At 37.4% G+C, this 27,906-nt stretch overlaps 2 protein-coding genes across 2 annotated transcripts in view; both read left to right on the top strand.

The window, feature by feature from the left end:
• The window catches only part of Smp_160450 (hypothetical protein), a gene marked incomplete at both ends in the record, with an annotated part of 71,190 nt that overhangs the window by 4,633 nt on the left and 38,651 nt on the right, over window positions 1-27,906 (top strand). The window contains 6 exons of the mRNA XM_018792901.1: window positions 261-365; window positions 5,034-5,086; window positions 12,163-12,253; window positions 15,410-15,484; window positions 16,738-16,887; window positions 20,843-20,906. Coding sequence (XP_018647467.1) covers window positions 261-365; window positions 5,034-5,086; window positions 12,163-12,253; window positions 15,410-15,484; window positions 16,738-16,887; window positions 20,843-20,906 — 538 coding nt within the window. The remainder of the gene's footprint in view (window positions 1-260; window positions 366-5,033; window positions 5,087-12,162; window positions 12,254-15,409; window positions 15,485-16,737; window positions 16,888-20,842; window positions 20,907-27,906) is intronic.
• On the top strand, window positions 24,082-24,378 carry Smp_191780 (hypothetical protein; the record flags this gene model as incomplete). The annotated part of the gene is made up of 1 exon (XM_018792902.1): window positions 24,082-24,378. The coding sequence occupies one exon, from the start codon at window positions 24,082-24,084 to the stop codon at window positions 24,376-24,378; it is 297 nt and encodes a 98-aa protein (XP_018647468.1).

The following is a 27,906-nucleotide window of genomic DNA, read 5'->3' as shown; positions in this document are numbered from 1 at the left end:
GCGCACGAGATTGATAGGTCCTGGGTTCGAATCTCGCGAGGCGGGATCGTGGATGTGTACTGCTGAGGAGTCCCATAATAGGACGAAATGGCCGTCCAGTGCTTCCAGGTTTTCCATGGTGGTCTAGCTTCAATTGATTCATGATCTCAACTATTAAAAATTACTATAATATCCACAAAACCCCTTCTGATTATAGCTATAATGTATCATAAAAAGTGGTTAAATGTTTTAATAATTTATATTTCTAAATGATTTTAAAGGAAGATCCAGGATTTGTGGAATCCGAATATAAACGTCGTAAATCACATCCAAAATTTAAAGAATATTTAGAATGTGAAAAATCAATTTTGAAGTTAGGTAAAAAGGTAAGTATATTAAAAGAATTTAATGGGATATACCTATATATTGATTTCCTACTTCTCATGGTTTTGTATGCGAAACAAAAGAAAACCCACTGAAAACAGAATTGTCCATCAATTCTGTGTTTAATTTTTTTTAGGCGCTTTTATCCGTTACCATACATGATAACAGAAGTTGGATCCAATAATCTCCAAATCATCTACAAGGTTTTTCTTATGAAATACTGTTTTAGACTCAACGAGTAGTGTATTCAGTTATTCAATTAATTGGTCATCCAGTTAGTCATTTAATCAATCTTAGATTTTACTGAAAGTATTTTAGACTACTGACTAGATAACTATGATATTTGTAACTAATAGTTTCACTGTCGTTTAATTACAGTGTCATATGGATTTAAAAGTTTACAAGACTGATGATTCACTAACTTCATACCCCCGAATGCCTTGGTATGACCCCGAAATGCCCTGGTACGGCCGAGAGTGGGGAGAGTCCGCTCTCCCTCTCCAAATGCTCTCATACGGCCACGCGTATATAGCCTCTGTCAGGGAAGTCTTACTCACTGCCTTCTCTTGGCATTCCTGTTGTTCACAAAATTGAAAGGACGAAAAGCGAATGTCCGGCGCTTTAACCGGGCTGGTGAACACGGAAAGTTCACCTAGGGGAGTTGGAAAACCCTCATTCCAAACCAATGATGCACATGGGATCCAGGATCCTGAATGAACAAATGGCGTATGAATCAATCGTTGGTGACCGGCTACCATGGAACTGCATCTCTTCACAATGCTCCACTGCCTTGTGGATCAGATCTTTAGGTCAAAGGCTCCGCGTGAGGCCCCTTAAGAAAACCACCTGTTTCGGTTTGGGCACTTGGGCAGTATCACAGCCCTCACACCAATCAAATGAGATTTGTGTGACGCATATATATCTGATGTCTCTTTGTACCAGTATTTATGTGTTTAAATAAATAAATAATAGATACTTTGATCATAGTATGACAGATTCTTTGTGAAAAATACAGAGAAAAAAGACCCCTCAAAGTTTGGTTCAACATTGAAGAGAAAAAACGAAAGAAGAGTATCTTCTTGAATTAATTTACAATTAATAATTTTATTAATTATCAGAAGGGGTTTTGTGGAGATTTAGTATTTTCATAGTTGAAAGCATGAGTCAATTGAAGCTAGACCACTATGGAAAACCTGGAAGCATTGGACGGCCGTTTCGTCCTATTATGGGACTCCTCAGCAGTGCGCATCTACAATATAAATTAGAAATACAAGATAAACCAAAGCATGTAATGTAAGGGAATCATACATCAAGTTCCTTATTTAAACTGATTACAGTTTTGAAAGATTTCTGTTAAATATCTAAAGGAAGGAAAAAACGAGGCTTTCCCCATTTGATTGATCGATTTCTCAAATACAGTATTTATTGAAATGATGTAGTATTGTAGTATTGTTAGGCGAATATGTAAACAATATAAGCTAAAATCAATGATCAAATTTTATCCATATATTCCCAATTCTTATCACTACACTCTAATTTCCCATGATTTTGTCAATATTTGGATATTAATATTGAGGATATTTGATGGAAAACCCCAAAAATCGATTTAGTAACACTATGACCGAATGTCAATAATTAGTAAATATTTGGTATAATACCCTCTTGGTTCAGTTGTGAGGTGGTCCAGAAGTGAACCTTCACTTGAGAACATAAAAAAACATGAAATACTAAAACACGCCTGATCCAATTACCTCTAACTTACTTAGTTACTTCTGTTACTCCTCATGGAGGAGCATAGACCGCCCACCAGCACTCTCCATCTAGCCCCGTCCTGGGTAAACGTTTCTAGTTCTCACCACTTGTTATTCATCCTTTTCATATCTACTCCTATTTCCCGACGTAATGTGTTCTTCATCTGCATTTGTTTGTGTGTATGGGATAGAATAACTATGTCATCTATGAAGTCCAAATCGTCTAATTGATTCTGAGCTGTCCATTGTATTCCGTGCTCCCCCTCAGATGTCGAGGTCTTCATAATCCAGTCAACCACCAGAAGAAAGAGGAAGGAGGAGAGTAGACAGACTTGTTCAACTCCAGTCCTTACTTGGAATGCATCTGTCAGCTGTCATCCATACACGACTTTGTACTGTAGTCCGTCGTACGAGTTCCGGATGGTGTTGACAATCTTCTCTGGAACTCCATAGTGTTGAAGAAGTTTCCATAATATTCTCCTATCCACACTGTCAAACGCCTTCTCATAGTCAAGGAAGTTCATGTATTGTGGCGAGTTCCATTCAATCAACTCTTCAACAATTGTCCGTATTGTCACGATTAGGTCTTTGCATGACCGATCCTTACGAAATCTATATTGTTGATCACAAAGCTGAACGTCTACTGAATCCTTCATCCGATCCAGCAACTCTGTTGAAAACCTTTAACGGTGTTGATAGTAGAGTTATTCCTCTGTAGTCCTCACAATCGCTGAGATCTCCTTCCTTAAGTATCTTGATGAGGTGTTCTTCTTTCCAGTCTGTCGACACTTGTTCCTCATCCCAATTCTTACTGAATAGAACGTGGAGTATGTTTCCAGTCACTTCAATGTCTGAGTTGAATGCTTCCAGTGGTGTGTTGTCTGGTTCTGCTGCCTTCCCACTGTTGATTTGTCTGATCGTAATGCTGATTTATTCGATCGTTGTTGGAGTGACATCTATAGGAAGGTCTGTGTGTATTACTTCGATGTCCGGTTGATTTAGTAGGACTGGTCTATATAAGAATTCCTCAAATTGTTCTGCCCATCTGTTCCTCTGTTTTGGAATCTCAGTGATTGTTTTGCCTTGTTTGTCCCTGACTGGTCTCTCTGGTTTACTACATCTCCCTGTCAGTTTCTTCGTTGTATCATATAGTTGTTTCATATTTCCTTCTCTTGAAGCATTTCCCGCTGTCGTTGCTAGTTCTCCCATGTATTTCTGCATGTCAGCTCTGATGGTCTTCTTCACTTGTTTGTCTGCTTCTGTGTATTCAGTTTGTGTCTTGACTTTCTCTGTTCTGGCTCGACTGTTGTTAATTTCCGTCTTCTTGTTCTTCCTTTCTTGAATGTTGTGCAGGGCTTCGATAGAGATCCATTCATTATGATGATGCTTCTTACGACCCAGTACCTTCTGATACTTTGAAGTTAGTGTTTCTTTGATCCGTTTTCAGTCGACATCCATAGTAGTTTCTTCTTCTTTGAGTAGATGTTGTAGAGCTTGTACTCTGTCGTGGAAGGTTGTATTGAACCTTTGTAATGCTGTTCCCCCAGTTGTCTAGTGTTTTTTCTAGCCTCAGTTTCATCTTGGCCACAACCAGGTGGTGATCTGAAGCTAGGTCAGCTCCTCTCCTGGTTCTCACATCTTCCATTGTCCTTCGGAATTGTTGATTGATACAAATATGATCTATCTGGTTCTCCGTGGTGTGATTTGGTGAGACTCATGAAGCTTTGTGTATGCATTTGTGGTGAAATATAGTGCCACATATAATCATTTTGTTGAATGCACATAAACTGGTGAAACTCTCGCCATTCTCCTTCCCCTCCTCCAGTCAATGTCGACCCATGATATCTTCATATTCTGTGTTGTTGATTCCGACTTTGGCGTTTAGGTCTATCCATTAGGTCTTTTCCTGTGCATTTCGCTATGATTGATTGCAGCCTCCCATAGGACTGATCTTTATTGTCGCCGTTGCTATTAGTGGTGGATGCATAACATTGGATAACATTAATTGTGATCCCCTCCTTCTTTGTTTTGAAGGATGGTTTGATGATTCTAGATCTATGAGATTCCCATCCTACAAGTGCTCTACGTGTTTCTTTGTACAGCATCAGAGCAACTCCTGATTGTGTGGAGAATTTTCCTCTTCATGATGGGAGTACAGTAGTATCTATCATTTTCTGTCCAGATTGTGTCCAATGGGTCTCTCTGATTGCGTGTACAGTCATGGTCTTCTTGGTCTCCTATATTGTTCGGACATTCCATGTACCTATAAAAATTGTTGCCGTGGTTGTTAGAAGGGGCATCGACCTCGTGATGTCCGAAGAATCCCTACCTTCATCCTGAGGCGTCATAATTCTTCCTTCAACTCCCAGAGAAGAGTTTAAATGGTTTTACTTTTTCTAATCTGGTTGGGGTTTTATTTAAAGAGGTTTTTATCTACGGGATGGGGTTGCCAACCACATGCTAAACTCTCCTTCCTTTGTTGGCTTGGGACCGCCAGTAACTCTAGAAGAGTTACAGGTGGAGTTCAAATCACCTCTAATTAATAACTTAAAACTGAAGATTTACATATAATTGCACATCAGTGATGTTGTGAAGTAGCGGGGAATCATCTGTATTTTATTTGTTCCCATTTCCATATAAAGTACATTTTTCCAGTTCAAGATGATGGTACGTCCCGTCACAAACTGACATAAATTAGGCAGGTGAAAATCAAATAACCCATGATTAGTGGCTTTTTCTCAGTTTGGAACTATTTAACATTGCATATTCCACTCCCCTCTACTGCAAACAGGGTATATATTACACGGCAGGAGCCAATTTTTTGAGTATCCCAACTATAAGTCCTTTGATTTCACCATAAAAAAATATTTTCTTATTTAAATTAACAGCGTAAAAAGAAATTTGTAACTTATGTATTAGCATGTGGAGTGTTCTACGGATGTGGTGAATATCTTTTTCAACATTTATTTAAAGTGAGTACTTACCTTATATGTTCACATTCATTCATTCATAATCAATTTTCAGTCAGTTAGTAACACAGAAAACTATACTGGCCCCCGAATGCCCTGGTATGGTCGAGAGTGGGGAGAGTCCGCTCTCCCTCTCCAAATGCTCTCATACGGCCACGCGTATATAGCCTCTGTCAGGGAAGTCTTACTCACTGCCTTCTCTTGGCATTCCTGTTGTTCACAAAATTGAAAGGACGAAAAGCGAATGTCCGGCGCTTTAACCGGGCTGGTGAACACGGAAAGTTCACCTAGGGGAGTTGGAAAACCCTCATTCCAAACCAATGATGCACATGGGATCCAGGATCCTGAATGAACAAATGGCGTATGAATCAATCGTTGGTGACCGGCTACCATGGAACTGCATCTCTTCACAATGCTCCACTGCCTTGTGGATCAGATCTTTAGGTCAAAGGCTCCGCGTGAGGCCCCTTAAGAAAACCACCTGTTTCGGTTTGGGCACTTGGGCAGTATCACAGCCCTCACACCAATCAAATGAGATTTGTGTGACGCATATATATCTGATGTCTCTTTGTACCAGTATTTATGTGTTCAAATAAATAAATAATACTTATACTATTGGGTGACTGTAAAAATTTGAAATTGTTCAATTACTAAGTGGTGTAACCTGGTTAGCGCTTTTTTAGCAAGTTGGTTTTCTACGGAATAGGGTCGCTAACCCCATGCCCAACCCTCCTCCTTTACCCGGGCTTGGGACAGGCAGTAGCCCATGGAGGAGATACAGGCGAACTAGAAAAGAAGGCCCAGGACAGAGTGGGTTGGAGAAAGCTGGTCGGTGGCCTATGCTCCATTGAAAGTAACAGGCGTAAGTAAGTAAGTAAGTGGTGTAACTTGAAGACTCAGTAGCATTAGAGGATGCACACATTAAACTGCCCAAGGGATATATTTGATATTTACTACGTGAACTTTATACTCTCTTCACATACTGGTCGTAAAATGTTCACTATGTAATGCAGATAATCAACATAATATTATTACAACAAACATAGGACGATGATATTCATGCATTCTGTGTACTAGTTTACAATTTAGTAATCATCATAAAAGTTCACCTACTTAGCTTAAGCTTCAATTGGTCTGTATGTTTGCTGTGAACTAAATGGTCATTTAAATCAAGAATCTTTATCCTCCGACTACTCATTCTTTGAATTGTAATTCCCGTAGATGGTCTGTAGTCATTGCCTCGGTAAGACTGTACTTCTGATGTTTTTTCAATAGATGAGTTCAAATTATGCGAGATTTAATTAGTTTAGTTAGATTGTCATGAATTATTGAGTATTATACATTAGAACACTGAAGTTAGAAATTATCGATGTATATCTTTACCTCTTCTAGATTACTTGGATTCACTGATGTGATAGTAATTTTTAAAGTTTGAACGAAGATTTCTACTGAACCATTAAACAGAGAATGTCGTGGAGCTGTAAATAGATGATGACATTCAATACCATTAAACCATCTGTTAAACATTTTCTGTGAAATGGGTTCCATTATTCGTTAATAATACATTCCTTTATAGCTAAATATATTCCTAATCACTCTTTGAGTAAAGTGCCTTCTAGGAATGTATGTCAGTACCACATCTGGCCATCCAAAATATGGATCAATAATAATTAAAGCATAATATGAGTTTAAAAAGTAGGTCACTGTTATTCGCATGAATACGTTGCCACGATTCATAAGATTCATGCCAAGGATTCCAAATAGACTTATTATACAATAGCATATGTAAACAGGCAGGACGGTTTTTCGACTAATTTCAGCAACAATCTCAGGCCACCAACCAAACTTAAAATATCTATTTCAGCTCCGTATAGTAGAACTGTCTTGACTTTCGTATTTAAGATTCTAACTTTGATGTTGACCGACAGTTTACGTGAGTTCCATATATTTTTCAACTGTTCCAATTATTGTATGCCCTGATCAGGCCTTAGTCAGAACACAAAGTATGGTTGTTAGAAGAAGCATCGGCCTCATGACTTCCGAAGGAACTCGGCTTTCATCACGAGACGTCATAATTATTCCTTCAACTCCCAGGGCAGAGTTTAAATGGTTTGAATAATTTTTTCTGGTTAGCGTTTTTTAGCGAGTTGGTTTTCTACGGGATGGAGTCGCTAATCCCATGCCTAACCCTCCTCCTTTACTCGGGCTTGGGACAGGCAGTAGCCCCCGGAGGAGCTATAGGCGGAGTTAGAACACAAAGTATAGTCGATTTCTAATACACCAGCACCAGCAGATGTATTGGAAAGGTGTTAGATCCAATAGAAGATAATCTTGCTAAAAAAAGTACTAACCAGAAATCATAAACACTTAACTCTAAATTCCATCTCTAGACTGTGGCAGCAGATGATTGATGAAGTGGTTTAGTTGAGTGATAAATAAACTTTAACGCTTTGTGACCAGTTACAGTATGAAATTTTACACAAAACAAGTATTTGTGCAATCTTTTTATTGCCCATACCATATTTAAAGCATCCCTTTGAGTCTGAGAATATCCTTGTTTGCCCTTGCCTAATAGTTTCGGAATAAAAATACCACGTTTCCCATTCTGCTCTAGAACCACAACTAATCCCAATTGAGATGCGTCTGTTGTAAGGATGGATTATTCAGTCGATGGAAATGGTCTGAGAACAGCCTTGTCATTTACAAACCGTGCCATTTTCCTTAGTTTATTCTCGTGCTGTTGTTCCTATACAAACTCTTTGGTAGAAATCAAGTAGAAAATTGGAGATATTACTTTCGTAAAGTTAAGAACAAACCTGGAGTAAAACTAAAGGGTGCTAATTTATGACCGAATTACTGAGATATTTGTAAATGACAGTGTCTAAATCAATGGAGCTGGGTGGCTCATATGAGGTTTAAAACCCTGAGCATCTACAGTGTAGCTAGGGCAGTTGATAGAAATAAGGTGGAACTGACACTTGGATGGATTTATAGCCACATTTGTGTCACATAAGCCTCTAAATGACTTAAATAGACGTTTACTATGCAAATTAATGTTTTCATAATGAACTGCGATATCATCCTAATATTGCCTAATCATTGGTATTAATCGGGTTCCATAGACCAAGTTTATGATCTGACAACTAACCTGATTGATTCAATACTACAATTGTCAGTGATAACATCTCTCAATGGAAGAATGGGAGGAGTAGGTTTTTACTACTGATAGTGCATCGACCCCCCACCCTAATACTGGAATAGTGTCTTGTGCTACAAGCTAGGTTCCATAAGATATTGGTTCAAAGCTTCTTGATTCTAGTCTCCAACTTATTATCAATAAACACAAAACAATTATATCGATAAGTAAACAGTTACAGCATTTCTCAACAGCACAGTGTAAAAGAAATTTGGCTTGATCATAAAACTGTAAGCTAGTAATGAAGTGTAGATTTGTGCACTTAGCTCTGAATTTTATTGCTTCTTTGAGGGACAATGATATTACATGAGTAGTCAAACTAAAGTAGATAAAGCTAGATTCATATTCCTCCTAGGGAAAAGAACCAACAGTAGCCCCCAAATGCCCTGGTACGGCCGAGAGTGGGGAGAGTCAGCTCTCCCTCTCCAAATGCTCTCACATGGCCACGCGTATATAGTCTCCGCCAGGGAAGTCTTACTCACTGCCTTCTCGTGGCACCGGTGTTGTTCACGAGAGTGAGAGGATGAAAAAAAGCTAATGTCCAGCGCTTTAACCGGTTTGGTGAACACGGAGGGTCAACCTAGGGGAGTTGGGAAATCCTGATTACAAACCAATGGTGCATATGGGCTGACTCCAGTATCCTGAAGGAACAAATGGCGTATGAATCAATCGTTGGTCACTGGCTACCATGGAACTGCATCTCCTTACGATGCTCCATTGCTTTGTGGGTTAGACCTTTCGGTCAAAGGGTGCGGGTGTGGCCCCCTATGAAAACCATCTGCTTCAGTTTGGGCACTTGGGCAGTATCACAGCCCTCACACAAATCAAATGAGATTTGTGTGCCGCATATGTATGTGGTGCTTCCTTGTACGAATATTTATGTGTTTAAATAAATTAAATAAATAAAAGCCAGGTAACTATTATTTGGTATCAGTCTGTGAATTTATTGATTTTTGTTAGACGTTTTTTTTCAACAGATCCGTAATATCAGATTGAACTTCAACAGTTGTCGACCTTGGTGGTTACTTTTTGTTTATTCCATTGTGTTTTAATTGTTTACCATGGATTCACATTCATATGTAGAGTGCTTTGTAGAAGTATAATAAAATATAGAAGCCTGAATTATAATCAACCCTTTTTTCTTTTCAATTAATTTTAGGAGGCTTGGTCAACACAAAATGAATTGCCAATTTATTTAAATGGAGAAAATATATTGCCAACTGTTCATATACTAGATTTAGCCAGGTAATATTCTAGTGAATGAGAACACAAGTGAGGGTATATTACAGAATGTCTTAGTGAAATCTGAGAATCATACAGTAAATATTTAATTGGCAAAATGTCAATCAATTGTCTCAAACTTGAATGTTCCTTCGAAAGTGTCAATCAATCGTCTCACACTTCACTGTTCCTTCATTTCTGTACCAATTGCTTTCTGTTCCCATTTTTTCCTTCTCGACCTTCTGTCAGACATTCTATTCCTGAGTAGTATTATATACTACTTATGTCGATATAAGTAGCACACACCATAATGTCATTACAAACGTATTACTAGTATTGTTCAAAAAATGTACATAAAAAGAGATGATAGTGATGAGGAAGGCTGTTGTGGATGCTAGATCCCCAGAACTCACTTGGCAAACGCTTTAGTTTTGTAATTTTATTTTGGAAATTTGAGTTCCTTGTTTTCGCGTCAAAGGCGCCTATTTTCATCCTCAGATTACATTTCCCACTTAAAAGGACCCTCAATATCGTTAGTTCGTTGTCTCTTTTAATATGCAATTTTGTGACGTTTCTCAAGTACATTTTTATGCTATAAATATACGATTGAGTTGTGCTTGTTATTCATTCATATTTTTGGCTGTTTGTGGAATATACTTTTCCTCATCTGAACCTGAACTTCCCCCTCTAGTTAGCGGGGCTGATTGAAATGATTGAAATTAGTCACGGTGAATCAATAACTTTATGTTCTATTCATATTGACAACAAACCGAATTGCAATTCACTGCTTTATCATTCAACATATGATATTGAATCAAAGCAAATATCAATGAAACGAATTTAAAATGTGATAATCGGTTAAATCAGTTTATTAAGTTTTGAATAATAATAATAATAATAATAATAATAATAATAATAATCAGGACCTATCGGTCTCGCGCGCGAGCGCTTAACCACTAGACCACTGAGCCGGCGTCCAACGGTGTTAATGTCTAACTTCAATCAATCCACGAAGTGAGCAAAACCAGGGAGTTCAACCAGGTCTGTTGGAAGATATCAACTCACTGAAGACGTTAATGAATGGCTCCCGAACTTCGTAGATTGGTTGAAGTTAGACATTAGCACCGTTGGATGTCGACTCAGTGGTCTAGTGGTTAGGCGCTCGCGCGCGAGACTGATAGGTCCTGGGTTCGAATCTCGCGAGGCGGGATCGTGGATGTGCACTGCTGAGGATTCAAACACTAGGACAAAACGACCATCCAGTGCTTCCATGTTTTGCATGGTGGTCTAGCTTCAATTGACTCATAATCTCAACTATAAAAAATTCACTATTATTCAAAAGATCTTTGTCTTAAATTTAAGTAACCATTTTCTTTTGTATTCACTTATTTTATTTTACGTGTTGTAAACTAACGAACCATTCTGCCAGATTCGCATTAAGTTTACTGAATGATGTTGCCTACAATAGCCAGGGATTCTCTTCTCTATTATACAACTAAGAAAGGTAGTCAATGAATTCGTGAATGATTATTCGGGGACTAATGACAGTTTTCATTCAATGTATTTTCACTTGATCAGTGTCTTGCATCTATATTGATAATAGATATTTCGAGGATGAGTGCTATCTGTCAAATAGTACGATTAAATACATCTGAACTGCATCATCGATGAACACGGTGGATCAGATGCAGATGTGAGGGCGAGGATCGGTAAAGCAAGAGCAGCATAGTTACAACTGAAGAACATCTGCAACTCAAAACAATTGTCAACCAACACCAAGATCAGAATTTTCAATACAAATGTCAACACAGTTTTACTGTATGGGGCGGAGATGTGAAGAACAACGAAAGCCATCATACAGAAGATACAAGTGTTTATTAACAGTTGTCTACGCAAGATACTTCGGATCCGTTGACCAGACATTATCAGCAACAATCTACTGTGAGAGAGAACAAACCAGATTCCAGCAGAGGAAGAAATCAGGAAGAAGCGCTGGAAGTGGATTTGGCACACTTTAGGGAAATCACCCAACTGCATCACAAGACAAGCCCTCACGTAGAATCCTGAAGGCCAGATGAGAAGGTGAAGACCAAAGAACACATGAGAGGAATGAACAAAAAATGGTAGAACTAGAAAAGAAGGCTCAGGACGGAGTGGGTTGGCGAATGCTGGTCGGCAGCCTTCGCTCCATTAGGAGTAACTGGCGTAAGTAAGCAAATAAGACGATTAAATACAAGTGGGAATTTTGGACATTTTTTATAACTGGAAAGTAAATCAAAACCAAAAATAGAAATTGACTGTAGAACTGTTAAGAATCAAGGAGCTTAAATCAACTGATTTATTCAAGTTCATGACTGTTTCTTGTAGCGTGAACGCAAATTTGATCATACCTAGAGCCTTTAGGTCTCACGATAGTTCTCTATGAAATTTTCTGTACACAATGTTTTGAATCCTTAAACTGGACTAAAATAGTTAGTTTAAGCTCTCTATGTGTTTTCTTGGTTTCCCATGGGATATCAGTTCATAACGTTAACTTTCAAATTTTAAGAAATCTCCAAAAAAAGCCTCCAAGTTGGCATAGAAACAACAATGACCATACTTCAGATTCAAAAGATAATACTTACTCATTGTTTTGATTAATCTTTTTTCATTATTGATCTAGAATAATCCAATGTATAATTAATGATCCTCCTAAACAACGTTACATTGTTGTTCGAGATGATGGTCAGTTTACTTTATCAGAAATTGTTAAAGTTAGTGAATAATGATGTTCATTTTTTTTAACAGAATGAATTGTTTTAAAACACAAACTGATATAGTTTCATTATTCTATGTCCAATGATTGTTAAGTATCAATAGTGTATCTACATACAGAAGTAGATAACTAATGAATGAAACTGAATTGACTTCAGTGTTACGATTTTATATTTATATTAAACTTTCCAAGTTTATAATTTGATCGAAAAGTAGATAGATGGTGGTCATCAGGACCAAGTAGCTAAGTGGATAACGCGATGGCGTTTGAAGTGAACGGTACTGGGTTCGTGCCCGGAATGAACATACATCCAGCTGACGAGTTCTAAATAGGACGAAATACGCGTCCTGGATTTTACTGCCAGCCACCATCCATCTTTGCTTATAAAGCTTGTGACTTAAGGCAATACTGAGATGCTAACAACAGACTGATCAATCACAGTCCTTAACAACAATGGGAAGATACAAGCAAATAACAGCAAGTGAATTCAATGTGAAATTATAGCTTTATTTGAACTATTGAAGAGAATCTTTGTAGACACAATGTGTTCTATAAACATTTAAAAGATAACAATCGATGGTTTATTGGAAAGCTATACAATGTGAACAATCATAGTTTGGAATATCGGAACAAGATCAAATGATTTTACCGTCTAGCGAATTCGATAATATTCAACATTATTATCAGTTAACTGACATCTCAGTATCACAAGGGTGTTTTGTGGAGATTTAAGTAATTTTATAGAGTTAAGATCATGAGTCAATTGAAACTAGATCACCTTGGAAAACCTGGAAGTACTGGACGGCCGTTTCTTCCTATTGTGGGACTCTTCAGCAGTGCGTATCCACGATCCCGCCTCGCGGGATTCAAACCCAGGACCTGCCAGTCTCGCGCCAGAGCACTTTACCTATAGATCACTGAGATGGACGGCATCCAACGGTGTTAATGTCTAACCTCAACCAATTGCGTGAACAACTTCTATTGTACTGAGATAGATACCTGTCTCTACCTGACATGGATTAGCTCTACTGGCCATGACTTCTCACTAGAACTCCAGGAATTACCTCATGGAGCCAGTCACTAGTGAGCATATGATCATTATCACAAGCGGGTTTTGTGGAGAATTTAATAATTATATATAGTTAAGATCATGGGTTCGAATCCCATGAGGCGGAATCGTAGATGCGCACTGCTGAGGAGTCCCACAATAAGACGAAACGGCCATCCAGTGTTTCCAGGTTTTCCATGGTGGTCTAGCTTCAATTGACTCATGATCTTAACTATATAAAATATCATCTCAGTAACTGAAAATGTAATATGCTCACTATGAAGAAATGAAAACCTTGTAGTTGATGATGATTAGTGTATAATAAGGATAAAATAGATGTCGGATTACTTTCATGTTTAATGACACATTACAATATTTAATCAAATTTTGATATTCAATGAACAAGTTATTTATTTATTTATTTGAACACATAAATATTCGTACAAAGTGGCACCGAATACATATACGCCACACAAATCTCATTTGATTTGTGTGAGGGCTGTGATACTGCCCAGGTGCTGAAACTGAAGCAGGTGGTTTTCTTAAGAAGCCACACTCGGAGCTTTCGATCTAAAGGTCTGATCCACAAGGCAGTGGAGCATCGTAAGGAGATGCAGTCCCATGGTAGCCAGTGACCAACGATTGATTCATACGCCATTTGTTCCCTCAGGATACTGAAGCCAGCCCATGTGCACCATTGGTTTTGAATGAGGTTTTTCCAACCCTACTAGGTGGACGCGCCGTGTCCACTAAAATAAACAATTAGTAGTTTGTAATGAATGTTTTGTTTTTGTGATATCCCAATGAGTAGAAGATCTTTGAATTAAATAAACACAAGTTATTTGGTTACTCTAAAGAAGTAGCTTCCATTAAGTGACGAAACGTCAGAAATACAGTTTTTCTGCTCATTGGGATATAATAGAAAAGTGTATTGATTATTAACTCTCTACCCAATGCTCAAGTTATTTGAAACCTCTTTAGACAAACATAGTCCTAAATAGTACAAAAATATAATCAGTCAAAGCAGGTGAATTTATTGACAACGTTTTTAATACTGTGGAAGTGTATCGTACTCAGCAGTTTCGATCATTCAGCCGTCCGTTTAGTGGATAACTGCTGTATACTGAATTATAATTTTCACCAAAGACTTTATTTCCAATGTGACTTGAGTTATTCACGACTGTTTGTTAAGAACATGCCAACATAAACTAGCCCAACATTCCAGATGTAAAAAACGAATATATTATAAATTGGGGCTTAAAATTAAGCCTCTAATATGAATTGCATTATAATATGCAGCAACCATCTACTAGAGGAGGGGAGAATTATCTGAAAGTGTTGATTAGAACAGACTTGTTGGACGCTTAGAAAGCTACAAGCAACCTCAGCTACACTTAGATTGAAAAATTCAAATTAAGCATTCTAAATTTGTTTCTTATCATGAATTGATCTAAACTGGGGAAGTTGTTATCAATATTATCAAATTAAAACTCAGTGGTCTAGAAGTTAAGCGTTTGCGTGCGAGACCGAACGTTCTGCATTCGAATACCACGAGTCTCATACCAGTACAAAACGGCTATCCAGTGCTTTCAGATTTTCACTGGTAGTCTAATATTGATCGATTCATGATCTCAATTGAAACTATGAGACCTATTTGATTTTCAGGTTATATAAATCAATTTATGATATTATTCTGTCACTGACAAGTGATACTGAAAATTTACCAGCTAAATGAAATCGTTTACTGAGATGGTGGAGAAGATTTGTAGCTCATTTCTACTCGAAGTTTGTGCTGATGATATCGTTCAGAAGAACGATGAAAGCTCCACGACTAAACCATCCAGCTCAGAGAACAAACCTCCATCAGAAGTCGTTTACTTCTAGTTCTACTTACATAAACATTTTATAAACAAGTAAATACACTTTACTTCATTTCTCAAGTAGTTTGGTTTAATCGAACTCAAGCATATAAATCCACCTGTAACTCTTCTAGAGTTACTGCCGGTCTCAAGCCCACAAAAGATGGAGGGTTGGGCATGGAGTCAGTAATCTGATCCCGTAGTATATATATATATATAATTATAGTTTGTTGTACTCCTGTTGTAGGCTATCTCATCGGGATTATCCAATGGAGTTACAAGAATATACAATCAAGAAGAAATGAAATCAAAGGAAATACCGGTTAGTATGCAAAGAGGTAGTCAAATAATCCTACACACACTTTATATAATTTTCTATATTATTTAAAAACTTATCTGATCAACTAAGTGATTTTTATCTTATTCAATGAACCCTCAATAGATTAACTCAGACGTCAAATATCATCAGTATGAGTGATTTTGTTATTAGTTGGAAAATGTAATTTAAAAGGCAATCACTGTTTATAACATGATCTCCGATAACAAACGGCTAATTAATCCGGATCAGTTTCTATCAGTGTATTCATATCCTGCAAGTAAAATCCATAGGGTTATGCTATATGTCTTTTCACAGTTATTTGTCATGTTAATGATTCCATTTTATGCAATTACTTGTTCATTTACTTCGTTTGTTAAAATCAAGTGAGGCTGATGGTGTAGAGACGAGTCAAATAGATATTTGGTACAGTTGTGGGTTATTAATCTTGCATTTTGATTTCTTCCAGTAAATCTTGTTTATTTACAAACTGTATTCACCAGAGCCTGGTATATTTTTAAGGTTGATATTGTACCACTGATCAATGATCCAGGAGTTTTCATGATTAAGTGTTCGTCGCTAAAACTGAAGATCATGGGCTTGATCCCTAATGGAGTTGGGGTTTCTCACTGCTGATATGTCCCATACTAAGACGAAATAGGTATTCTTTACCCTCTTTTTCTCAGTGGTATCCCAACTGAGAACGATTCGAAATGAATACACCTTACCAAATTAATCAGTCTACAAAAGCAACTTCAACATGAGTTCTGTTAAAATAGCATAAGTGGTCTACAGTAGCTTTGTTAAAGAGTGATCGAGAACAGAGGGTGATTGGTATGGAAAAGAAGGACCAGTGAATTCTGAGACAGTTGACAGATATTCTGTAAATTAAGTATTTACTATATAGTTCTTAGATTTCACCAAGATATTCTGTAATATTGTATTAAGATACCTTTGGTTGTCGCCACTGATATTCTCGTTCACTACAGTACTAATAACTGCAGAATAGACAGATAATCCCATACATTAAACCTATAGCTAACACTTCATCAACAGCTGTGTTATAGAATCTAGTGGCCCAATAGCTTATTAAGTGAAACTTTGATGTTTGAGGTGATGAGGACTATGAGACGACCTTAGTGTACTAATCAACCCTCGAAGGCAGTTATTCCCATTTGACCAACCTCATACAGAATCGAACGCACATATCAGACTTCACTGTTAACTACCACTTCATTTTTTTGCTTCTGTTATTAAAGACACAAATAACTGATATTTTAACAATGAATCTTCGTATTGAACCCAGTACAATTAAAGAAGATATGCAATTTCCATGGATTTCTGATTCAGGCATACCAACTAATATATCCCAATTAATCAATGAATTTATTGAAGAACATCAATTAAAGGTAAATTTTAATGATATTTATATGTGTATAGTAATTACTTACTTACGTACTTACGCCTTTTACGCCTCGTGGAGGAGCATAGGCCAACTACTAGCATCCTCCGGTGAACTCTGTCCTGAACAATCTTTTCCAGTTCTACCTTTTTGTTATTCATCCTCTTCATATCTGCTTTCAAGTTCCGGCGCACTGTGTTCCTTCGTCTTCCTTTATCCCTTTTTCCTTCAGGATTCCATGTTAGAGCTTGCATCGTGATGCAGTTTGATAATTGTGTATAATAGTTAAAAGTAAAACATTTTCTATACAGTAGTGAATAATCAATGTGTGTTTCCAAAAGCAAAGATATTTATTTGGTTCTACTTTTGAATTATTCTGGTCACATTGCATGTTTGGTAGATATCGTATTTTGTTATAACTTGTAGTCGAGTGGATGCCTTGTTAACGTATGAACGTGATAAAACCGCCAATCAGAGAACAACAGATTATCGATTGGAATAGTGACACACGAGAACCGTACGAGCAGTCTAGAGTCCTTGCCGGTTCTGTTATCTGCCTAGCCCAGCCAGTTAAGTCCAGAACACTGATAACAGCCTCTGTGGTATGAATCATTGTATTTCAAACATACTGAGTTTATATACCAAACAGGCTGACCACTTCGTACCAATAAAATAGAAAGTAACATTTGTACAAAATTCAGCCAAATGTGGCTGTGAATATGGGAGGCAGTAATTACTAGACTAGGGATAACTCAAGAATGGTAAATCGTATAATGGTAGTCTATAGATCAAAATAAAGCTTATAATAAGGGAAACGTGAATATGAATAGTTAGTTATTTAGCAATTATACGATAAAAATATCTATGCATAATATCGGTCCATAAATGGATCCCAAAGTTACCATTCCCTATTGTTATCAGGGCATAACATATTTGTATTTTGGTTGCACGGATAGATAACTATCTTATTCTACAACTGACTGACCAATGAGTAGTGACTAACTTAATGTTTGTGTAGTCGTTTAGTAATGATAAAATAATTTCGATCAAGTTTCAGTGTTCCTAAGTGAATGACTTAATATTATATACAAGCCTTGTTGGTATGTCTTAAGTAGCATGGAACTCAAAACAACTGTCAACTAACTTCAAAGTGAGAATTTTCAATACGAGCGTTAAGACAGTCCTACTGTACGGAACTGAAACGTGGAGAACTACTACATCCATCGTCAAGAAGGTACAAGTATTTATAAACAGTAATCTATGCAAAATACTCAACATTCATTGGCTGGATACTATCAGCAACAGCCTTCTGTGGGAGAGGACAAACCAACTTGCAGCTGAAGAGGAAATTAGGAAAAGACGTTGGAAGTGGATAGGACATACATTAAGTAAATCACCAATGTGCATTACAAGGCAATCCCTAACTTGGAATCCGAAAGGGAAGCAGAAAATAAGAAGGCCAAAGAACACATTACGCCGGGAAATAGAAGATATGAAAAGGATGAATAACAACTGGAAAGAATTGGAAAGGAAGGCTCAGGACAGGGTTGGATGGAGAATGCTGGTGGGCGGCTATGCTCCTCAACGAGGGGTAACAGGCGTAAGTAAGTAAGCATGAAACTGAAGTTCAGGATTTCCTTCTACCTTCAATTACTTGACATTTGTCATATCCTTCCATAAAATATGCAAAGAAACAAAATTCGGGTGACGTATATTTATAAAATAACATATTAGTTACTTGTTAGATTTCAGATATTTAACCACAACTGTATTCATAGAAGAGTCAGAAGGAATTCGTCAGTAAACCTACTAATCGGTCTTACAGAACACTAGTATAATAATATTTTCTGAAAAGTCCTATGAACAGTATAAGAGAGTGTAGACAATATAAAGGAATCGATAAGCCGCAACATTGAACGTTGATTAGTCCCGAAATCATTAATAATTTGTTTATGTAACAAGTTGAATGATCAAAGTCAACAAGATGTCCTTCTGATTTGTTTTGATACGTTCTGTGACTTGATTAACGACTGTATGATAACTCTGGTTGGTTGTTGGAGACTTTGAGTGGCATAGCTCAGGAGCATTTATCATATCTCAGATGTATTCACTTTTTATCTTCCTCTTCATCTTGAATCCCAATATTCCTATACATATACCTTTCAACTGTGTTTGTAGAAACTAATTCCTAATGTTTGGTATTTGATAATTATCACTGCTACCATATTATTTCAATCTATTTAATTATTCATCTTGTTTCTTTTCATCTCACCTTACTAATGTGGTGTTGTTGTGAACGAGAAAACAAGTTGTCTCAGACTTCATTGTTCTTTCGTTTCCATACTAATCATTCCTTGTTCTGGTTCTTTTTCCTTCCATCTTCTTAACCTTCTACTACCAGACATTTCACATTCTATCAATGATACATACTACTTATATCTGTCGACGTCAGTGGCACAAACCTCAGTATGATATATAACAGTACTTCACTATTTATGTCTAAGCTTAGTATATATATCTACTAGTTTATCCCTTGGTGTTTTTAGTTCAATGAGTTTTTTCCAGATTTCTCAAAAGAATATATATTGTTGAAAGCATCAGTCAATTAAAGCTAGACCACCAAGGAAAACCTAGAAGCACTGGACGGCCGTTTCGTACTATTATTGGAATCTTCATCAGTGCGCATCCACGACCTCGTCTTGCGAGATTAGAACCCAAAAAATCCCTTCTGAATATATATTGTGTTAAAACTCTATCGCAACAGGAGTACATATCGATATTCCTTGTTTTATTCAATAATATTGAATTTTGAAAATGCTTCTTTGGATGGTCAACTCACTTCCATCAGCATATCCGAAACTAAATAATATTGGACTTCTAATGAGATTTATCCAGCATCATTATTTTACAATATTAAATATGTATTTCTTGTGGCTTTCTTGTGGCTGAATCTTTCTCAACATTAATAACGGTAATTTAATAGTTGAGTTCATGAGTCAATTAAAGCTAGACCATCATGGAAGACCTGGAAGCATTGGATGGCTGTTTCGTCTTAATATGGGACTCCTCAGCAATGCGCGTCCACGATCTCGCCTCGCAAGATTCGAATCCAGAACCTATAAGTCTCGCGCGCGAACGATTACAGGTTTTCTACGATGGTCTAGCTTCAATGGACTCATGATTTTCTACCCGACGTTTGTGCTGATGATGTCGTTCAGAAGGACGATGAAAGCTCCACAACCAATCCATCCAGCTCAGAGAACAGAACTCCAATATCAATAAATTCCTTATTATTCGATACTATCAAAAGTGAGTCACTTATCGACTGTAGTTGAGCTAGACCAGTTTAATCGCATTTTATTGCATAGATAAAAACTGTTGAGAATTTATAATCTGAAATAAAAAAAGTAACTTTCTCTTGGTTCCTCTTTGATTATCAATGTTACACCATCCGAAGGGGTTTTTGTGGAGATTTCAGTATTATCATAGTTGAAATCATGAGTCAATTAAAGCTATACCGCTATGGAAAACCTGGAAGCAATGGACGGCCGTTTAATCCTCATATGGACTCCTCAGCAGTGCGTATCCAAGATCACGCCTCGTGAGACTCGAACCCAGAACCTACCAGTCTCGCTCCAGAGCACTTAACCGATAGACCACTGAGCTGGCATCCGACAGTGTTAATGTCTAATTTCAACCAATCCACGAAATTTGAGCAACCGTTCACCAATTGTCTATCGGTTAAGTGCTCGCGCGCGAGACTGGTAGGTCCCGGGTTCGAATCTCGCGAGGCAGGATCGTGGACACGCACTGCTGAGGAGTCCCATAATAGGACGAAACGGCCATCCAGTTCTTCCAGGTTACACCATCCATTGTTAAGTTGATAATGAAAATTGTATTGAAATTTGTTGTCAGCTAATCTGGAATATTTTCTCAATTTTCTTTTATTACATTACTGTTAGCCATTACGTTTATGTATTCTTGGTCCACCGTGTATTGGTAAAACTACTCTTGCTAAAGAACTTTGTAAGATTTATCGTTTACATCATATACACTTGAAAGGTTTATTATATGAATATATTCGAAATTTGGTAAGTTGTCGTAGAAGAATTCTTTTTTTGTTTTTCTTTCCAAATAAACGTTTGCCAAAAGATTATAAACTTCTTGACTATGGTTAGCCAAATATCCAATATCAGTCGTTTGATATCATAGACCATATAAGTAAAATTTTATATAGTTAGGATCATGAGTCAATTGAAGCTAGACCATCATGGTCGCGCAATTTCGTGGATTAGTTGAAGTTAGACATTATCACCGCTGGATGCCGGCCGGCTCAGTGGTCTATCGGTTAAGTGCTCTGGCGCGAAACTGGTAGGTCCTGGGCTCGAGTCCCGCGGGGCGGGATGGTGGTGGTCTAGCCTCAATTGACTTATGATTTTAACTATATGAAATTATTAAAACCTTCATAAAACCCCCTTGTTATATAAGTAAAATTCAATCATGTTCTCACTTAATCCACTAAGAATCATAGGCATTCAATACTACTGTTTCTATACTTAGTTCCTAATTAATCTATTCTTCTTTGTAGATACTATATTTCTCGGATCACTAGTGAAGTGAATGAGAACACAAATCGGGACAACTAAATGTATTTCAATATAACATTACACAATATCTTGGTAAAATCTGAGAACTATATAGTAAACATTAAGCAAAGATGGATAGTGGCTAGCAATGAAATCCAGTTTAACGAGCGTTTCGTCTTATTTGGGACTCGTCAGCTGGATGTACCTGAATTTCAGATTTGATGTTTACTCTGGGACTCGAACCCAGTACCTTTCGCTTCAAACGCAATCGTGTTATCCACTTGTGTGATGGAGTGAAGTTTAAATTCATTTAGTATTGTTTTGTTTGAATCTTCCCATTGATGTTTTTAGGACTGAAACTGGTCAGTCTCTTATTGGCATATGTGCATACAGTGCGTATTGCCTCGATATAGCCTTAATTCACTGACCAGTTGCAGTCCTAACACATCGATGGGAAGATTCAAACAAAACAATAATAAATGAATTTTATAGTAAATACTTCATTTGCAAAATGTCAATCAATCGTCTCAGACTATTGATCCTTTGTTTCTCCATATAATTATTCTCTGTTCTAGATCTCTTCTCTTTTTGATCTTCTTAACATTCCTTCATCGGGCATTTGACTTTCGATTAATAATGATACATATTACTTATATCTGTCGACATCAGTAGCATACACCACACTAATATTGAAGTTGATTGTTGTATATAAGTAATGTTAATTCATTGAAATTATCATTTTCAAATAATATAAGCAATGAAAGTTGTTACATTTAAAGTCAAACATGTTGAACGACGAATAATAATCAACTAGTTAGTCATCAACAATACAGAACTTGGAAACAATAAGCATCAGTTTGAGTTGCCATATTTCTTACAAAAGACATCTTAAAACGTTGTATGGGCTGAATAATTTGTAGTTCCAAATCACTAAATGACTTTAGTTAAACAACTATTAAAAACCAAAGGGAACCGGATCGTTGTTCTGTACTAGTGTGGGACTCTTTTGTATAGAGCAATAATGATATTTTCAGGAGTCGTATCTAGATTCCTCTGGTTTCACAGCCTAAACTATTGGGTGCGAATTTAGTGGCTTACAAGTTAGCCGCTCATTATCAAGCCTGATTGTTTAAGATGATGGTTGTAGGTAGTTAACAGGACACCTTGGACCTAGGTTTTGTCTGCAAGGTGTACCTTTAATCATGAGGGGACTGATGCTCCCTGACGGATTCCATCCTGTGTCACCCAGCTTCACAGTCAGAGAAGTTGCCACTGGGCTATCCGGTCCGCGAGATGTATTTACAATTGATTGATCACTAGGTGGTGATCAATATCATATACGTCAGGTCCTCCTTAGTGCATCACTTACCTTAAAGTTACTGGTAAACCTTGCTGACGAGTGCCAAATAACACGAAGCCTAGGTCCAAAGTTTTCTGTCGACTACCTTCAACTACCATCTTATTTCAACATAGTGCACGCATTGTCGAGTCACCTAGGCTAGTGGCCACATTGTAACTTAATCGATAGGATCCAATCTGTACTAAAAAGAACCTGACACACTTGACATTGATCACCACCCAATGATCAACCAATTGTAAAACCTTAAAGTCTTCAATTTCATCCGTGGTTGAGTCATTTTTGCCTATTTTTAAGGGATCCTACACTAAAATGTAAAAAAACATATTGCATTCTGTGTCACCAAGGATGCCAGAGGATACATTAAGATTCTTCTATGAACATAAGACTAGAAGTTTAGATTGGTAGTCGGGGAATTTTAAAGAGGAGGGATTCTCCGGAATATCGTTGATAGTAGCTGACAAATTATTTAAAATTTATGTTCAGCTTCACATTAATGATTATATGTATATGTGATGTTTTACTTAAAAATCTTTGCTGAAAAACTTATCCACTATCTTTTCCATCAAAATTCTATTCTCATTTCCTTTTGTTACGTCCTTGAATCTGTCTACCCACTTTAGTGCCGAGTATAACTTGTCCAATGTAGATTAAGACCTTGACCCGATAGGCTGACTGGCTTAACCTTTAGGCTAATATGCATGAGCTCGATGTGGGGGTAGAGAGACGGAAACTATTCTATCCCTGATTGGCTGGCAGGCACGTGCAAGAGAGAGAAGACAAGGACAACTGGAACACTAATCGCTCTATTCCAATCCCGATCTAGCACTCGAATTCCGAATTCAGATTAGGGTGAAAAGTAACATGAATAAATAGATGAATAATCTGACCACAACGTACAATAATTAGGAAAATACAATGATGTCCAAAACTGGTGGATTAGAGTAGACAATATAGTACAAAAGGTTACGTCTAAATTACAATAGCTTTGGAACAGAAAAGGCTATGGCACTGAATCATACATCAAACGAAAGCTCATGATCTGTAGAATAGACTAGGGGCAAAAGTAAATGTTACTATTATACAAGGTTTGAATGAAATGTAATAACGTCCCCAAAAATAGCTTTCGTAGTTTGTTAACGCTTCTTGTTTCGCGGTTCACATCACCTTTCTTTTTTTTTTCTTATTCAAGCTTGAACCAATCAAAGCCTATGAACATTTATTGTTCATTCGTGAAAAAGAACGTCTTGCAGCTGAAATGAATTCTGAATCTGTTGAGCAAGTGCTGTTAAAACGTAATTCACGAACAGATCAATTATTGTTAGATGATAATGAGACAAAAGAATCGACTACTGATGTTATAAATCCATCAAATCTCAACATATCGTCAGATGATTCAACAAAATTATTAAAACCAATGAATGAAATATTGGATTCATATAGAGATGAAGGTGACAACAGCATGATGACTGGAGGTAAAATGGAAGTGTTTGATAGATTCATTTTGCTTCATAGTTTAAGTCATAAACGAGCATTTGCGTTCCATTTTATATAGTTAAGATCATGAGTCAATTGAAGCTAGACTACCATGGAAAACCTGGAAGCACTGGACGGCCGTTTCGTCCTATTGTGGGACTTCTTAGAAGGGCGCATCCACGATCCGGCACCCGCGAAATTCAAACCCAGGACCTACCAGTCTCGCTCCAGAGCAGTTAACCGATAGACCACTGATCCGGCATCCAACGGTGTTAATGTCTAACCTCAACCAATTGCGCGACCAACTCCTATTGTACTGAGGTAGATACCTGTCTCTACCTGACATGGATTAGCTCCACTGGTCACGACTTCTCATTAGAACTCCAGGCATTACGTCATGGAGCCAGTCGGTTAAGTGCTCTGGAGCGAAACTGGTAGGTCCTGGGTTCGAATTCCGCGAGGCGGGATCGTGGATGAGCACTGCTGAGGAGTCCCATAATAGGATTAAACGACCGTCCAGTGTTTCCAGGTTTTCCATGGTGGTCTAGCTTCAATTGACTCGTGATCTTAAGTATGTAAAATTTGCGTTCCACGTGGTTGGTTTTGGTGGTCGTCAAAAAGCATGGACTGTGATAGAATCGAACTACAAAACAAAAAAATTCCTTTCCGGACATATCTGAACTCTACCAGTCACGATTATGTATTTGTGGTGTAATGGTAAATAATATCACATGTGGATTTATCAGGATGTGTAGATCAAAGTAATTTTAACAATCATCTGGTTTATATAACTTTTGACAGTTGATCATAGATTTCGTTACTCGTCACTGAACACCGACGGAAGAAGGAGGAAGTTAACGATATAAAGAAAACTGTCGAAAAAACACACCAATATAGTATCAATTTGAATAGCAAACTTAATATACAAATCAAATCAAGCAATGATCATTGTAAAGTAATTCTGCTGATGATCCACGAGATGATAAATGACGAACCCATCGATGTAATATTAATGGATCATAAATTAAATAGATTCTGGCCTAAGATCACAGACTTGTTATCATATTGACCTTGATCATGCTGTTTTTACCAGTCTACAGGCTTCAGATCAACAGTTAGTGGACTGATTAACTGGTGCAAGATCTCAGCTTGGTACGCATCAGAATTATTTGAGCCAATACCTATGCTATCCAGTACAGAGTAAATGGTTAGTGGCCCATCAGTATGAGTAATGCTATTCACAATCACCAAAGTCGACAAAATGTTACTGAGCCATGTTAATCAGTTGATTATTTTAAGCTAGTGATCAACGGTTAACCCCAAGTATTACTCAACCGCTTGTTTCGCTTTGAGTGAGCGATGCTAAGAGGATATTTCTAATTAGACTTTTAACTGAAACAGAATAAAGATAGACAAGCTACATGATATCCCAAGTTCACATAAAAAGTAAGATGCGAACAAAGGCATCTTTTTTGTGTACGTAAACTATTAACCTAGCCAAAGTCTCTTATTATATTACTTTTTTCAGTTCATTCTTGCTACCTACTTAGATGTTATGCATGTGCTGTAAGTATACTCATTAGTATTTTTGCAGTAGACTTGCTTAAGTAACGTTGATCAACTCATATATGAAGGAACACAAAACGTTAATGCGCATAAACCGCCATGAACTATTCCTAGCCATTTCACTCAGTCTCCAACCACTGATCTCCGTTATCGCGCGCATCCCAACCAGGTAGCATCCATCTACCAACATAACTCAGATCAATAGTCATCAGCTTCTTAGAATGATGGTTTGTTTTAATTCTCCCGTTCCTAGCTTTCTTTCGACCTGCTCCTACACCTATAAACATCAACTGTTGAGGTAAGCGGTGATCATCTACACTCAAAGTATGTCGTATCTACTTCAATTAATAAAGATTCACAACCAAATCAACCGATTGCCCACTTTTGTTTAGTATACTATGTCTAACCTTAACATAGCTCCCTCGCAAGTTCCATGATAGGCGAGAAACTATTAGAACACACCTATGATGATGAACATACAGTCTAGGAGTATCCTCTCCTAGTTTTAAAACATTTAGTGAGTTCTTTCCTTGTTCCTTTTACTTTTGTATAACCTAGAGAAAGTCACTTTTGACGAGAAACCGAATGTTGGCGGTATTAATGAATTAAATGATTTAGAATATTATCCACTTAGTCCATTACCAACTTGGAATTCCGAAGATGAATTAGAAATGCTGGTCAATGATTGTCAAGAACGTTTAGAACAATTAAAAGAGAATTGTAATGAATTTGGTAAACTGAATGATGAAACACTGATACGGTAATCTAATATAAATACCTTTAGATAATGATAATATTGAATTTTATTAATTATCAAAAGGGGTTTTGTGGAGATTTAGCATTTGCATAGTTGAAAGCGTGAGTCAATTAAAGCTAGACCACCAGTGGTCTATTAGTTAAGGGCTCTGGCTCGAGACTGGTAGGTCCTGGGTTCGAATCTCGCGAGTGCGGGATCGTGGGTGCGCACTGCTGAGGAGTTTCACAATAGGACGAAACGGCCGTCCAGTGCTTCCAGGTTTTCAATGGTGGTCTAGCTTAGATCGGCTCATGAATCTAACTGTTAAATCTGATTTTCAAATGTGAATTTTAATAACATATGAATGACGTACAAAAACCAATATCTTTCAACGGCTTGTGTATTTTAAATGTAATTTAACCCTAATCGATTGCAGTGTCATGCATCAATGGCAAAATCCAAACAACCAATATATATGAACTAAAATTCACCTCATTGCACAACCCTGTGGCTATCTGAACTCAGTAGCTAAGTGAATCACCTGATGACATTTGAAGCGAACGGAACTTGGCTCGACATCTCGAGTGGATATCAACATCTGACTAATCCCAAGTAAAAAGAAATACAAGTATAGGATTCCACTGCTAACTATCATCTATCTCTGTTTAAAATATAATCCTGTTAAGTTAACACTAATGATGGAAAAGTATAAACCCTTACAAATAAACTTCATACCCGTTGAGCCATCTAATGTCTGATTAAACTCTGTAACTTATTAGATAATGTATTAGGAATTGAAATGGGTATCAACATTGGGATGGAGATACATTCAGTTGACCTATTCCAAACAGAAAGAAACATACACTCTGGATTCTACTATTAGCCATTGTCTGACTGTATTAGAAACTTATAATTGAATGATGATACCGTAACAGCACACTGATGACTCCTATATGTTAATGTGAACTGATAACTTATAATTAGAGAGGAAATGAAACCTCTTATAAATATTAAATTCAATTAGTATTGTTTGTTTGAATCTTCCCATTGATGTGTTAGGACTGCAACTGGTCAGTCTCGAATTGGCATATGTGCATACTGTGCGTATTGCTTCGATATAGCCTTAATTCACAAGCATTGTTAGCAAAGATGGATAGCGGCCAGCAGTTTCGTCCTATTTGGGACTTGCCAGCTGGATGTACCTGCATCTCAGAGTTGATATTCACTCTGTGACTCAAACCCAGTACCTTTCGCTTCAAACGCCATCGCATTATCCACTCAGCTACTGAGTCCTGATAGCCACTT

Source organism: Schistosoma mansoni, chromosome 1 (genome assembly GCF_000237925.1).
Source record: "Schistosoma mansoni strain Puerto Rico chromosome 1, complete genome".
NCBI classification, from domain to species: Eukaryota; Metazoa; Platyhelminthes; class Trematoda; order Strigeidida; family Schistosomatidae; genus Schistosoma; species Schistosoma mansoni.
The sequence above is the reverse complement of the archived record's forward strand: the minus strand, read 5'-3'. Positions and strand labels throughout refer to the sequence as shown.